Source organism: Lithobates pipiens, unplaced genomic scaffold (assembly GCF_037356315.1).
Source record: "Lithobates pipiens isolate NorthernLeopardFrog02 unplaced genomic scaffold, aLitPip1_a1.2 Scaffold_23, whole genome shotgun sequence".
Taxonomy (NCBI): domain Eukaryota; kingdom Metazoa; phylum Chordata; class Amphibia; order Anura; family Ranidae; genus Lithobates; species Lithobates pipiens.
Genome location: NW_027507785.1, coordinates 87,951,663 through 87,967,026, shown reverse-complemented (window position 1 = coordinate 87,967,026; position 15,364 = coordinate 87,951,663). Strand labels below are relative to the sequence as shown.

Sequence of the window (15,364 nt, the reverse complement as noted above, 5' to 3'; positions counted from 1 at the left end):
ACTCAATAGCAGGTGGAGGAGAGCTAGGGAGGAGATGTTTTAGAGGGAGGAGTCAAATTTCCCAAACTCGCACGCAATTTCCATCAGTTTTCCCGTATATGGGGTATGTACTAAGCTGCACGCTGGTCCCTGAGGGCCCTGGCGAGGTACTTTCCACATTTATCCCCCGCTTCATAGGACAGTTTCCTGGTGGATTGCATAGCTGCTTTGGCTTTATAACGAAGAATGTCTGAAAACTGTCTACGGAGATGCGTAAGGTCTGCCCCCAAAGATGGAGTGGGCGTTCTCTTATGTTGCAGTTTGAGGATTGACTTTCCGAAAGCAACTTCATAATTTTGCTTTTCCTGTGCTTTTTTAATACGAGAGCCATGTTTCATGATGATACCTTTGATGACAGCTTTGTGGGCTTCCCAGACTATACCAGGATCACTCTCTGGGGTATCATTTGTCTGAAAGTACGCTATGAGTTCTTTGGATACATCGGTGAGGACCTCTGGAGTCTGCAGGAGGCTTTTGTTTAGGTGCCAGCGCCATTCTGGTGAGGAGGCTGAGTTGTTTAAGGCAAGACGCAACATGATCAGGGCATGATCCGACCCAAGCTATATGACCTATTGAAATGTCCAGGACCGAAGAGAGAAGTTTATACGGTACGAGGAAGAGGTCTATACGGGAATAAAGTTGGTGAGGTGTAGAAAAGAAAGTATAGTGCCGCTCCCCAGGAGGTAGAATTCACCACACATCGACCAACTGCAGTTTATGCTGGATACGCCTCCAGGAGCCAGGAGGAACAGAGGCAGTGCCCGAGGAAGTGTCCGGATCAAGAGATACATTAAAATCCCCACGAGGATCAGTATACCTTCTGTAAACTCCACTAGCTTTGAGAGGACATTACAGAGGAAAAAGTCTTAATGAAGTTTCAGAGTGTATATAGTAGCTAACGTAACACCAATGTGTCCTTTGAGAGAGAGAGATAACGGCCACCTATGTTGGAGAGCCTGTCTGAAAGGAAGCATGGAATTCTACTAGAAATCAGAATGGAGACACCTTTAGACTTTGCCACCTGATTGGAGGCATGGTAGGCACAAGGAAAGAACCGACTCTGAAAGAAAGGAAGTCCGCCTGCCTTTAAAATTAGTTTCTTGCACAAATGCCACGCCTGTGCGACAGCGTTTCAGATCATTAAAAAGCATTCTCCGCTTCTTGGGGATGTTAAGCCCCTTGACATTTAGAGAGGTGATGCACACGCTATCCACTGCATCTGGGGAAGGGAGAAAACAACCACAAAAAGGGGGTGGGGAAGGAAGGAGGGAGGGGGGTTTCCAGTGGAAAAGAGGAATGAGAGCCTAACGGGTGGTAGTTAAGAGACTAAAAGTACAAGAAAACAAGTAAATGCACTCACTTTAGAACACACTGGTTCGTGTGAGTGCAGGCTTAAGTGGGGAGGTGGTTGGAACCAGCTAAAGAGCAGAGCCCTGTGCCAGAGCTCTTCAGCTACAATAAAACAAGAAAATGTAGAACAGTAACAGGAAATCCTGTTTAGAAGGCAAACAAGAAAAGGACATTAACATGTTGCTATTATAAGGAGTTGTATTACCTTAAACAATGCAAAAGGGCTAATTTCACATTGACCTACATCCACCCATTCAGGGCTGAAGTGGGCGGGGCCAGTGTGGTCATGTGTATGAGGCAGCCCCCATGATACCCCTGTGGCCTGGGGTGGGAGGGAGGAATCGGGTAAGCACTTTCAGGTGGCTAAATTACCCCATGCCACTGTCATCTGGGACTTAGTAACCAAAGATTGCACAGGTGGGCTGCTAGAGGCTCAGGCAGACATCACGCCCCAGGACCCACAGCAAGCCCCGTACTGTTCCTCCCGGGCAGTGCCATCCCCGGAGCTCCACCACCGCCCAGGAAAGCCCTCAACTCACAGAGCACACAAATACGGGGGGGGGGGGGGGGGTTACAGGGCAGTTGGGTATTTTTTTTTTTTTTCAACTGTTCCTGAACTCTCCTCTGTTATCTTATCATTACATGTACACAGGTTTGTTTATAGTCGTTTCTAGGCAATTGCATTTAGAGGCTTATTTTGGAACCCCAAAAAATCGTTCAGAAGCTGTGTTTAGAGGCATTTCAAATGCTAAACGCGGTAACTTGCGTTTAGGCGCGTTTCATTTACAGACCTTTTTTTCATTTTTGGCTATTTTGGAAAAAAACAAAAAACGCTTCTAAACGCAAATGTGGCAAAATGTCACTAAACTTGGCAAAACAGACATTTTAAACGTGGATTACTATCTTTTAAGTAAAATAGTTCAGGAGAGGTTGTAAAAACGTCCCGTGTACATTAAGCCTAAGTTGAACATAACAGGCAGTCCGACATGCATTGAATCAGCTCCTGGAAATATAAGATATAACCCAAATGTAATTAGGTTAAAGAGAAAGACATTACTATTGCCAAAACAATAAAACATGAAAACCTTTAGGAACAAAGCCCTCCTATATGTTGTGAGCCTGTAGTGTGTTCTTCATGGGTAGCAGAGGTCCCCACTAGATAGTGGGAACAGAACCAGTCAAACGGGCAGGACTGCAAAACCATAAAAAAAAATAAAAATGAAGGCGCAAAGCCCTTCATAAGCTCAAGCAATATACTATACGTGAGTCAGGCAGGATCCCACAGTGAATAGCCTAAGTATAGCTGTTAGAGATCTCACAAATCCACAGTATCAGCCATGGATTTTTGGCAGAACGGGTTAAGACTCCCGATCACCAGGTTGAGAGGAGTAGCGTGGGCCACGAGAACTGTGGCTCTCCCTTGTAGCTCGTGGATGGGTTCCAGAAGCAGCAGCCAGAGCAGTAGATAATCTAGTAGGTCGCAGCAGGGGTTGGAACCAGTTAGGGACCGGGAATGCCTCAATGCCAAGGAAGGCAACCCGATCCGGCAGGGCGTGCGGGTGGTAGATTGTTAAAAACCCTGAGTCTTTTCACACAGATAATGAAACCCCATCTATACGTACATCCCAGCTGTCGATTCAGTCTAGCAGAGGATGGAGCAGCACATGGTGCTGCAGGGTAGCCCTTGATAGATCTGGGAGTATTTTTGCAGACTAGCCATCAAAGTCCACCTCTCCTACCTCCCAGGCTTTACGGAGAATGAGGTCCTTATGGGTGTAGCGGTGTAGGCAGCATACAACATCTCTGACCAGTGAGTGAGGGCCCAGTGCCCTATAGACTCAATCTAATTCTAAGTCCTGGGGAGGTATCACGGTGGCTAGTTGCTGGCAAATAGCCACGACAGTAGGTTGCAGTGACTCCTGCAGCGAGGCCTCCAGGAGGCCCCTGAACCCTAGGTTATTGCAGCAGCTTGCTATCCTCAAGCTCCTTGAAATTCAGTTGTGGGGTAGTTGCATGGGAAGCCTGAGAGGACTGGGCCTGTTTCAGCTGCAGGATACGGCCTTCCAGGGAGGCAACTGTAGATTCCCCTGCTGAAACTCTATCCGACAATTGTTGGATGTCATTTCGGACTAGCTGCATGTTGCATGTCCTGCCTGTGAGTCTCCTCAAAGCGGAGGACCAACGCCTCCATATCTGCCTTCATGGGCAGCTTCTGAATTAGGGTTCTGAGGTCGGGGTCTCCCATTGCCGAACCTGAGGACCTCGGCACAGGGGTATGCTGCGGTTGTGAGGACAGGGCATCTGGGAAGCTGGATAGCTACTCTGAGGCAGTGGATTAAGCTGGGGAAGCAGAAGGCGCTGCTATTGGCTATGTCCAGTGATGCCCACCATGCATGCGGCCTCGAGATGTTGCAGATCGTGTACCGTGGAAGAAGAGCTGGATCTCGGCCTGGGGGGGGGGGGGAACGACACTTTAAGGCAGGCATGTCCAAAGTCCAGCCCGTGGGCCAATTGCCGCCCGCGGTCCGGTTTTGAACGGCCCGTCTGGTCTTTCTCAATTTATTGTGCTGCGGGATCAGGGCTGTCAGATGAGCCGATCCCTGGCACTGTGAGAAGCTCCGTGAGCTTCAAAAGTGAAAGTAAAGTGCAGAGGTTTGTGCTGTGCTCTCTGCTTCCCCCTACAGTGCAGTACCCGGCTGAATGAGGAAGCTGCAAAGGTACTGTACTACAAGCTACATTAGTGTTAAAAAGGCCTTTATTCATGTGTGTGTATGTATGTATGTGTATGCATGTGTCTGTATTTGTGTGCACATGTCTGTATGTGTGTGTGCACGTGTCTGTATGTGTGTGCGCACATGTGTCTGTAGGTGTGTGCGCACATGTGTCTGTAGGTGTGTGCGCACATGTGTCTGTAGGTGTGTGCGCACATGTGTCTGTAGGTGTGTGCGCGCACATGTGTCTGTAGGTGTGTGCGCGCACATGTGTCTGTAGGTGTGTGCGTGTGGGTGTGCGCGCACATGTGTCTGTAGGTGTGTGCACGTGTGTGTGCATTTATGTCTGTATGTATGTGTGTGTGTGCACATGTGTCTGTGTGTCTGTATGTATGTGTGTATGTGTATGCATGTGTCTGTATGTGTGCCTGCATTTGTGTGCTTGTGTCTGTATGTATGTTACTTTTAATCTGGACCCCCCTCCCCCTATTCTTATACCATCAAAACTGCTTTTGTAGGGCTTGTGTGTGATATTAGCCAGGACTCCTGCTCCTCTGAAAAGCAATCCATGCACAGATCTCTTTGCAGAGGCATTTGAATGGCGGTAAAGAGGCATTATGTTGCCTCCTCACCACCTGTTTTAAGCCCGTAAATGCAACATCTGTGTGGTTGCGTACTGTGTGTGTAGGGCAGCCCATTAATTTCAATGGACTTCCCTACTCACAAAAATGCAGGGAAAGAAGTTCCCGAGCTTTTTTTTTTTTTTTATTGCACTGCACCAAAAGCACCCTACATTTTCCAATGTGTGGGGTACCATTAAGAATTAACGGTACCCCCTAAAGTGCAAAGCATTCGTCTGTGTGTTGGGAACGAGTGCGACAAAGGCAAGAGAATTCTTGTTGGGCTGTGTATTAGAGCTCGGATGGACACACTTAGACCGAATTTTCAACGGTTCAAAGAATGTCGGGCAAAATGGTCGGCCCTCAGGCATGTTCACTTCATCAAATCCGGCCCACTTTGAAAAAAGTTTGGACACCCCTGCTTTAAGGTAATTCCTCGCTCTTCTCATTTTTTGCTAAGCTCATACCGGGGCCCAATATGGCATATAGGCACTGAAGAGATGGCCAGAGCTCAGGCAGCACATGTCTCTACTCTGCCATGTCCAGACCATGCCCCCCCCCCCCCCCAGTGCTCTTCTAAGTGCATTTGTAGTGCACAGTGGATTTGCCTTTAGTAAATCAACCCCACTGTCTCTTATGGAGCTGTCAAAAGTTTCACCAATACTGGAATGATGATACTGATACATAGTATTCAGTCTTTCTTTGGAGTTTAACCACCATACAGGTCTACTTATTACACGGGTTATTTTGACCTGTCCACTTTAGACCCACACACTGTAGAAGCTGTTGGTAGAGCACTCTTTACTGCATGTAATTGGATTGCTAGGGAGTTGATCTCCCCAACTCTTCTCCCACAGCCAAGGAATGTTTTTGAAAACTGCACTATGTACTCTTGTTTAAAAAGCTGCCACACACTGATAGGGGCTTCCCACTGAATTATTTTTTTAAGAAATTATGGTCTTTGTGGCTTGAAAGGATTGCCATTTGGTTAGTTTTTGTAACTAGCACTCCTTGTTTGTGCCTGCCTTAAGCAGTGATGTGGATTGCTATTTTTTGTTTAATATCAGGCTGGGTTCACATATATGTGAATTGGATTTGCGCTTCTAACCGCATCCAATTTGTATAACATGCGAATGTGACCGGCTTTCAATGGAACTGGTTCACACATGTGCGGGGTGGCTGCGGTGCGGTTTTGAAAAGGGTCCTGTGCATTTTTGGGTCCGGTTCAGGTTCGCACCTGAACAGGTGGACAGAAACACACCTGCAATCCCCAGCCGCCTATATGGGAACCCAGCCTTACACAAACCATGGTCGTGTCTGTTTCAGGGCCTTGACGAGGACATTATTGTAATAGTTACAGTTGAAGGATATCTGTGTGTTTATTGTACTTGACAATTAATCTTGTACTTGTCTAATGTTTTTCTTTATATAATATATATAATGTGGTTTTATTTCTTTTTTGAAAAAATAACCTCATTTGCAAAAAAAAGTGTTTTTTTTTGGTGAAAAAATGAAATAATAACATTCATTTAGGGCAGGTTATTGGCACAGCCCTCCTATATAATGGATTCTAAATAATAAACATACCCTTTCCCTCTAGGAACTATGGAGCTGGGCAGATATAATTTATTTTTATGTTTTTACCCCTTCAGTTAGAGGCCTCAATGACAATTGTATCTCTTTTTAACAAGCAACCTAAAGCTGATCTCCAGCTTTTAGTAAAGTTGAAATAGTTTGTTTGGCTCAGGCTGGTCCAAATTAAGTATTTACTTCATGAAGCCTCTGTTCACACTATGAACCGTATGTGAATCGTACAGGAACCACACCGCATACCTTTTCCATCCGCATGCGATTCAGTGCGATTTGATTTTCATTTTGAATAGGCTCAAATGGCATCGCTTTGCACCAAAGTTGTGCATGCAGAAATTTTGGAGCCACGCTGCAACCGCATCGTATGGTACGCTTGTACCGTGGGATCCAGTGTCAGCAAACGCACTGCGTTTGCTACCTCCCTTTTGGGGTGTCAATAATATTGCATTGACATTCACAGCAAAGGCCCGTGAGACTTGAATGTGGTGTGGAAAACACGCACAGATTTCAGCGTTTCCAGTACAGCTTTAGCATGGACCTTGTCGTAGACATGCAGGGGCTCTCAGCACTGTATGTAGCCTCAGCACTGTGCAGCCATTCACAGGCATCTTTGTGTTTTCTGAACTAATACAAAGCTTCCTCTGATTGGACAGGGTGGAAATTGTTATGTCTGCCTCGTCCAATCAGAGGAAGCTTTATATTCATTCAGAAAATATAAATCTCCCTGTGAATGGCTCCGCAGCACTGAGTCTACATACAGTCCATACAGCGCTGAGAGACGCTTTATGTCTTGGTGAAAAAAATCATTTGCACCAACTAGGTACAAATAAACTAAATTTCATTCAAAGCTTAAGATCAACTTTGAGTGCTGGTTGACAGCAATCCCAATAGGAGCATATTGATTTTGATGGACTATAAAATGAAGGGACAACCAACAAATGGTTACATCTCAGCAGAAAGACATTAAAATTGTCAATCAGCAATAGTTTTCAAAATTTTGTTTTATTTCATTCTCAGGAAGTAAAAACTGTGAAGGAGGAGCTGGCCACACGGCTGAACTCTAGCGAAACAGCAGAGATAATGAGAGAGAAGGATGAGCAAATTAAAGGGCTCATGGAAGAAGGTGAGTACATTAAAGTGGAGCCTTAGAGCTTTACACATCTTCATGAATACATTTTTATTTTTCGTTATCGGATTTACTCCATTGATTTTATTATGTCTCTTAAATCAAGCATAATGAAATGCTTACATTGTTTCTTTTTCTTTCTAACTAATTACTTTTATTCACATGCAGTGTGCCTATAAAACTTGCTAGAAAATGTAATTGCTCCAGGAGGGTCAATTCTGAAGCATAGCCCATTATCTCCTTGCACATTATAGACCTCTTGTCTGGGAGTGCCTAATTACTCCCTGTGCTGGCCCAGCTCCTCCACCCTACATAACCTTTTATGTAGCCACCAGAGGTGCAGCGGATGGGAATATATTAGTCTCACTCCGTCTGCTGTGGCTTCTGACATCAACTATAAGATAGCGACACCCAGCAGCTTCAGGGCTTTTGAATGCCTACACAAGGGAGAACTTTACAGGCTAATAACATGTATAAAATATGTTAAATGCACATATAATCATATCAAGTGGTCTGGCAACAGGGTCTCTTTAAGGGGCCCTTCTTTTTTTTTCCCAGGCTGTTTTTATTGTATGATTGTGTGTGATAAGTACACGTTGAGTCGCCTTTTTAGCACACAGCATTGGTTTCCTCCTCCGTGTTTGCAATACAATGTCACTTCACTAGTTCTGGTACTGTTAAAACAAACGCTTGATTTCAGAAGAGATTTTTTTACAGTTGTAAATGTCAGCAGTCATACATCAGTTAGCAGCAAGAACTGATAGAGTGCTTTCATCCTTAACCATCTGAACATTTCCTGCTGTGACAGGGGAGAAGCTTTCTAAACAACAGCTGCAAAATTCCAATATTATCAAGAAGCTGCGATCGAAGGAAAAGGAGCATGAGCACACAGTTACAAAACAGGCAAAGAAAATTCGGGAGCTGGAGGATGAAATGCAACTGTTAAAGCAGGTACTATATCAGTCTGACCTTTTGTATGTGTACAATCTTCTCAGCAAGTGAAATGGCATGTCCTTCTTCTTTTTTTTTTTTTTTTTTTTATGGACAGAATAAAAAAAAGTACCTATTTCATGCACCTCTACAATACATACACATTTGCCCATGTTTTGTCTCATGTTTGGTAAAAACTAATTACAGAAGTACAGAAACATATCTGTTCTGCACAAACCTGCGAATTGTGCTAAGGCCTTCTATTAATGACTGCTGCATGATGTGACTGAAATCTAAAGATCCCCGAGTATAGGACCATTCCTTACTTTCTGTAGTGCGTTGACAATACAGTAAGACCTCTTTCACACTGAGGCAGTTTTCAGGCGTTTTAGCGCTAGATATAGCGCCTGAAAACTGCTTCCCATTCATTACAATGGATGCTTTCATACCTGGGCGGTGTGCTTGCGGGATGTTCGGAAAAGTTCTCCAAGCAGCATCTTTGGGGTGGTGTAGGAATGCTGTATACAGAGCTCCCAAAATGCCCTGCCCATTGCAATGAATGGGCAGCCCTTCCGAAGCGCCTCAGAAGCGCAGCAACAGAGGATTTTTTTAACCCCTTTTTTGGGGTTAAAAGTGCCCTGCTAGCAGTCGTTAAGCGCCACTTAAACATCGCTTTGGGGATTTGGTCCCCCCTACCCTGGCTTGGTGTTCCAAGCGTTCTGAGAAAGACCATCCATGCATGTGGCCTGTTAAACGATCTTTACATTCATGTCTGTGAGTAGACATTTTAACCATTTTATTGTTATAAATTTTTTTGGGATAATACACTAGGCCAGTGCGCCCTCTTTTCTTTTCTACAGTACGGTCAGGACAAGCCCAGTCCTAGAGGGCAGCAAGGCATCTAAAGAATTTTCCACATTGTCTAAGGCAACATGGCCACTAAAGAGCTAGTCCACTCATGCGCAGCAGTATGCTGCTACACTTTTCTTTGTACACACCCCCTCCTCATCCCTAAGACATAAGAAAGAGTTGCTCTGTAGCCCAGCAGGGGGAAACTCCAGTAGCAGCACAGTTTGCTTTGTCCTTGTAGCTCTTGTCTCCTTTCGAAGTGACAAACATCACATCAAAAAGGATAAGTTCATCTTTTATAAAATAAACATAAAATAAATGCACATCTTTTTGCAGGTAAAAAATTTATTTATTTATTTTTAACTAGGAACCTGGAAAGCATTGTGCCCACGATCAGCAGGTGCAATGCAGGACTCCTGCAGACTTCTCAGTGTATCTGTCTTCTTGTACCATATACGAACAGGCAGTTACACAGAGCCAGCAAAAGACAATGCCCTGGTAGTTCATTGAAAAATCTAGGGGTGATATTTCATGCTAATTTAACCTTGATCCACGTGTGAAAAATGTTGTCAGAACACTTCACTCAAGAACCATTACTCGGCTGCATCCTATGCTAGCATAAACTATAGCTAAAAAGCTGATCCATAAATTTTTGTTCTCTCGACTTGAGTACTGCAATGCTCTACTTGCTGGTGTACCTTAATTCACAATTAATTGACTTCAATATGTTCAAAATTCTGCAGCCAGAATCCTCCGCTTCTCAAATTCTGGTTTGCTGTGTCTCCCCCCTACTCGCCTACACTTGATGGGAGACACAGCCTTCTCCTGCTATGCTCCAAACCTCTGGAATTCACTACCAAAGAACATCAGAGAGTCATCTTCTCAAAACTCATTCAAATCCAAATCTAAAAACTTTTTTTCTTTAGACGAGCTTTCACTTAATTGTCCCTCTTCTTCTTCTTTTTTTTTTTTTTGTTATCCTGTGTATTTCTTGTATTTTCCTTGTAAAAGGCTTTGAGAAGCTACCTTTAAAGGCGCTATATAAAATAAAGTTTATTGTTATTATTGAGCTGCAAAGCGACAGCTCCAAAGGTTGTTGGTGCTTGTAGTTTCTAATTCACAACACTCTGTGAATAAGTGATGCAGCCTTTAAAATGGTGACCGTGAGCAGGGCAGAAGATTCTGTCCATACACACACAGGCTGGTATCGGCGTTTCTTTTTTTTTTTTTTTTTTGGCAGGGGCGTTTTTTGGATGGAAAAACCCCCAGAACTAGTGGGTTGGATGGGGAGCTCTAAAAACACTCTAACTAAAAAAGACGAAAAATACTAAAAAAAAAACAGCTGTTTGACATGCGTGTTTTTGAACCAAAGGCTTTTGTGGGAGTTTAGATTTGCTAAAACCCTACTGCAAAAACACTGCAAAACTCATTCTACAGCTACAGTTTTCTACAGCTAATACTACTGCCATTTTTATAACCTCCAGTGTGCATGAGGCGATATTATCAGTCCTGCCCAGAGACAGAGTTGTCAGCTCACTATGGATGGCACACCAGACATAGACACAAACAGGGTAGCAGACCATTTATATAAGGAATTCACAAGTTCTTCTGTTACCCTCCTGAATCTTGACACAGAAAGATCCATGGCTAGTTAGCATTTTCTGTTAGGCCTACAATGAGCTTAAAGTGGTTGTAAACCCTTTACAACCACTTTTTACAACAGGCAAACCTATAATTAGGCTTACCTGTAGCTACACTGGATATCTCTTAAAACTGCACGGTTAGGACATATCCCTGTATTTGCATGTGCCAACGTCATCGGCACACCGGTATGTGCCGTTGCTTCAGTTGTACTGTGCCATTACCAGCAGCTCCCGTGCGCATGCGCGGAAGAGACGACATCGCAGCTCCGGCCAATCTCCGCGTCATAGGTGCGATACCCAGAAGTAACCCCCCGGAGAGATGTCGGCCGCCGGAGCGGTGAATGAGGACTGCTGCGGTAGCTTCAATCTCAGGTGAGTAATTCGTAATGAGCTAGTATGCTAAGCATACTAGCTCATTATGCCTTTGTCTTGCAGGTATGTTTCTTTTTCTTTTTAAGGGTTTACAACATTATATATATATATATATATATATATATATATATATATATATATATATATATATATATAATATTTTTTATATATAAATGGTAGATTCAAAAGGTTGACCATATTCCCATGAGAAATTCTAGCTTGAAGCTTTGTGGTGGTGTTGGTGTTTGGCATTAAGAAGTATCTTTATTGCAGACTTTAGACGGTAAGGAGGAGCTGGAGAAGCAGCATCGGGAGAACATCCGGAAGCTGAACAGTGTGGTGGAAAGGCAGGAGAAGGACGTGGGAAGACTGCAGTCTGAACTGGAGGAATTTCAAGAGAACAACCGCAGCCTTCAAGCTGCTTTGGACAGTTCCTATAAGTAAGGAAACAAGACAAAATCATTTTATTTTGGGTTCCTGTTACCAACACCAATCTATAACAAATGGAACAGCCTGCAATTTTTTTTATATTTTTTTTTTAATAAAGTTAAAGAAGAACTCCGGGATACCATATAAAAACTACAATAAGTACATTGACCTATACCTATATACTTTTAGCATTTTATGTATTAAACCTCCCCATTTAGGAGAAAAATTGATGTCATCACTGCAATTAAAACAAATGCCAGCTTCTGCCGACCCTAGAAGAAGGTGTAAATCCAGGGACACGTCAAATCCTGCCTTCTCACTCTACAGCTATGAGAAACTACAATTCCCATCACAATGAGAACTGTAGTGAATGGGCATGAATGTGGGCGGGTACATTGAGCATATAATCATTGCACTAAATGAGCTTGTGTACTCGGCCACATGCTCTAAAATGCCACCCACACATCTCAGCCCAACATGGCAAGATTGGAAAGTTATAAAATAAATCTATAAATTATAACTTATCATTGGAATCTGTTCAGTGTAGGTGTCCTGTGAACCTTGGCTGTGCAGGCATTCATTAATATTAAAAGGGCTGTAACTGCTCCTCAGTCCAATATGGAATGTGACTGTGAGGAGGGACGCTTACACTGAGCATAGTGCTCATTTATATAGGCTGCATATCACAGGCATGGGGAGCCTACAGAGGAGAGGAGACTCTTAGCCTGTCAGTCAGTCAATATGAGGTCATGGAAGGAAGGGCAGACCAGGAGTCTCCTGGCTATCATACTATTGACGTTACATCTGTAGACGGTTCTGACCGGTAGTCTCAGACTTCGGGGTCTGCCCACTACAGTGAGCGGGTACGGAATTGGGTCGCCACTCGCTGTAAGGAACTACAGCAGGGCTCAGACAAGACCGGTGGCCACAGGCAAACAGGGCATAACCGCCACCGGTCTTACAAAAGGGATATCGCAGTCAAGGAAGCCTGTTATTCACATAATGCTCCTCAGTTTTCTCAGAGAAGACAGAGAGGGGAAACATTTGGACAACATATTTAGAAGAAGGTATGAAACCACCACCTGGAATGGAGAAACCCCTAGGTGTGAGGCTTTAAAGGCACTCAATAGTAGTACACTGGAGTATTTGAAAAAACACAATTTATTGATAAAATTTTTTAACTGAAAACATGGTTTATACATGGCCTAGACAATTGGAACTACATAGGAATAGAAATACAGGTATCCACCTGACGTGTTTCAGAGCTGATTGTCGTCTCTTTCATCAGGGTTTAAACAGGATATCGGTAATATCTATTTAAGTTATGTACATGTAGCGAATTCCATGTTATATTTAAAATAAAACATTGTCTCATAGAGTCTGGAAATCCTGCCCACTTTGCGGCTGCTTCGAGATGGAGTATTGGGAGGGAATAAGAAAACAAAATGGGGTAAAAGAGGGGGCCCTCGGATAAAGGCGCCCCTGCAGGGAAAGACCATGAGCACTTAATGTCAGCAACTGTAAAGCAAGGATACGGATTATATACCTTGATAGGTTAGACAGACAGAGTTTTATGTAAGGTAACACCAAGCCCATGGAGCTCCAACCTGGATTGGCCAGCCACCAAAGTGAACTAATTGAAGGCTTCTGTCTTAGGTAGAAGTGACCACCTCTGAGGCTCACAGAGGCGATGAGGTGGTCACTTCTATTTGGGACACCAGCCTTCAATTAGTTCACTTTGGTGCCTGGCTAATCCAGATTGGAGCTCCATGGGCTTGGTGTTACCTTACATAACGCCGTCTATCTGGCCTCGGTGTTCTTAATCTTTCCCTGCAGGGGCACCTTTATCTTAGGGCCCCCTCTTTCACCCTATTTTGTTATATTTTTCACTTCCAATACTCCATCTCGAAGCAGCCACAAAGCAGGGTTTCCAGACACTCTACGTGACAGTGTTTTATTTCAAATATAACATGGAATTGTTACATGTACATGACTGGAATAGACATTACTGATATCCTGTTTAAACCTTGCTGAAAGGGAGGACAACCGGCTCTGAAAGCGTTGGATGAAGGATACCATTGTATCTGTATTTCTATTCCTATGTACTTCCAGTTGTCTAGGCCTTGTTTATTCCATGTTTTGATTTTTAATTTTCTATCAATAAATTTATTTTATCAAATACTCCATTGTACTACTATTAAGTGCCTTTAAAGTCCCACTTCTGGGGTGGGGTTGTCCATTCTAGATCCTCCTATTGGGTCTTTTTTTATATATTGTTAAGAGAGGGACACTGTAGTACTGTATTAGTATTTATTTTGCTCAGTTTTTATTGTATTTGTTTGATATGCTGTCCTACAAAATCATGGATGTTTTTTAAAGTTTATTTAAAGCCAGAATGTTTGTGTTGTTTTTGGATCGAGTGGGAAACACTACGGCTGCGTACACAAAGGGTGACTGGGGGCATATGACTTAAATTCTGGCATACTTCCATGTCCAAGATCCACATCTGTTGCATACAGCTGTCCATAAAAATCAATTACAAGATGTGGCTCTACACAGGTATACCCCAGTACTTGTGTAAACCTGTGTACAGATGTACACCTCTGGATGCATACTGTCTGCATTAATAGTGTATGCCTGTGCGCTTGATAAAGCATGTACCAACATATATCCGTGCAAAGCCTCGTCCTCTAATTTCTATTGGTGGCTGTATGCAGCAGCTGTGGATTCTGGGTGAGAAAATACAAATTTTATGTCATGTGGGTGAGGCTTATTTGTCCTCGTGACCATTATTGACCAGGAAGAAACTGGGGGGTGGGTGGGTTCCAAATTTTGCATGGCCAACAAAACAAAAATAGAGAATTCTTCTAGTTGGTACAACAGATTAACAGATTTGTAGATTCTCCTGGCTCTCTGTATATCGAGGTGTATAATCAGTATCCTTGCTGTACAGTTGCTGACATTCAATCAAGTAGCCACACATAGGGGTTGATGTACTAAAACTGGAGAGTGAAAAATCTGGTGCAGCTGTGCATGGTGGCCGATCAGCTTCTAACTTCAGCTTGTATAATTAAGCTTTGACAAGAAAAAAAAAACTGGTAGTACATTGATTTCTATGCAGAGCTGCACCAGACTTTGCACTCTCCAGTTTTGGTAAATCAACCTCTGCGCCCTTAGGGGGACATCATCGACTCGCTCATCCAGGTCTTTATGGACCTTGCACTGCTGAGAGTCTGGGATGGATTTATTTTCAGCTTCTAACAGACGGGTGCTTCATAGTCCTGCTTATCTGCTGACTATATTGATCTCGAAAGTGTACCTCTTTTTACTCTTCCAGAGAGCTTGCTGAGTTGCACAAGGCCAATGCTACAAAAGCCAGCGCGGCTCAGGAAGTGGCGTTAAGCTGCGAGATCAAAGCAAAAGAAGAAATGTGTTTTGCACTAGAGAGAGCCAAGGAGGAGTCGCAGAAACATCAGGAGGCATTGTCCATGCAGGTGAGTAATCTAATAGTCACATTATTAGTTTTTTAATCTTTTTTGGACACATTTCTTTCCCATTATCGGTTTTCCCATGAGGCTGTTGAATAAATTCAGATATGCAAAACCAAAGTTTCTGTAAACGCACGGTTAACATTTAATCCTTTCGTGACTGAGGGTCATCCATGCCTAGATGTCCAGGCCAAGTTTAGTAGCCAATAAAGTCAAA

The 15,364-nt window shown here is 43.5% G+C and overlaps 1 protein-coding gene across 1 annotated transcript in view; it reads left to right on the top strand.

Annotated features, from left to right (window-relative positions):
• The window catches only part of TMF1 (TATA element modulatory factor 1), a 59,928-nt gene that overhangs the window by 24,557 nt on the left and 20,007 nt on the right, over nt 1-15,364 (top strand). The window contains exons 5-8 of the mRNA XM_077451979.1: nt 7,328-7,433; nt 8,245-8,387; nt 11,504-11,670; nt 14,997-15,153. Coding sequence (XP_077308105.1) covers nt 7,328-7,433; nt 8,245-8,387; nt 11,504-11,670; nt 14,997-15,153 — 573 coding nt within the window. The remainder of the gene's footprint in view (nt 1-7,327; nt 7,434-8,244; nt 8,388-11,503; nt 11,671-14,996; nt 15,154-15,364) is intronic.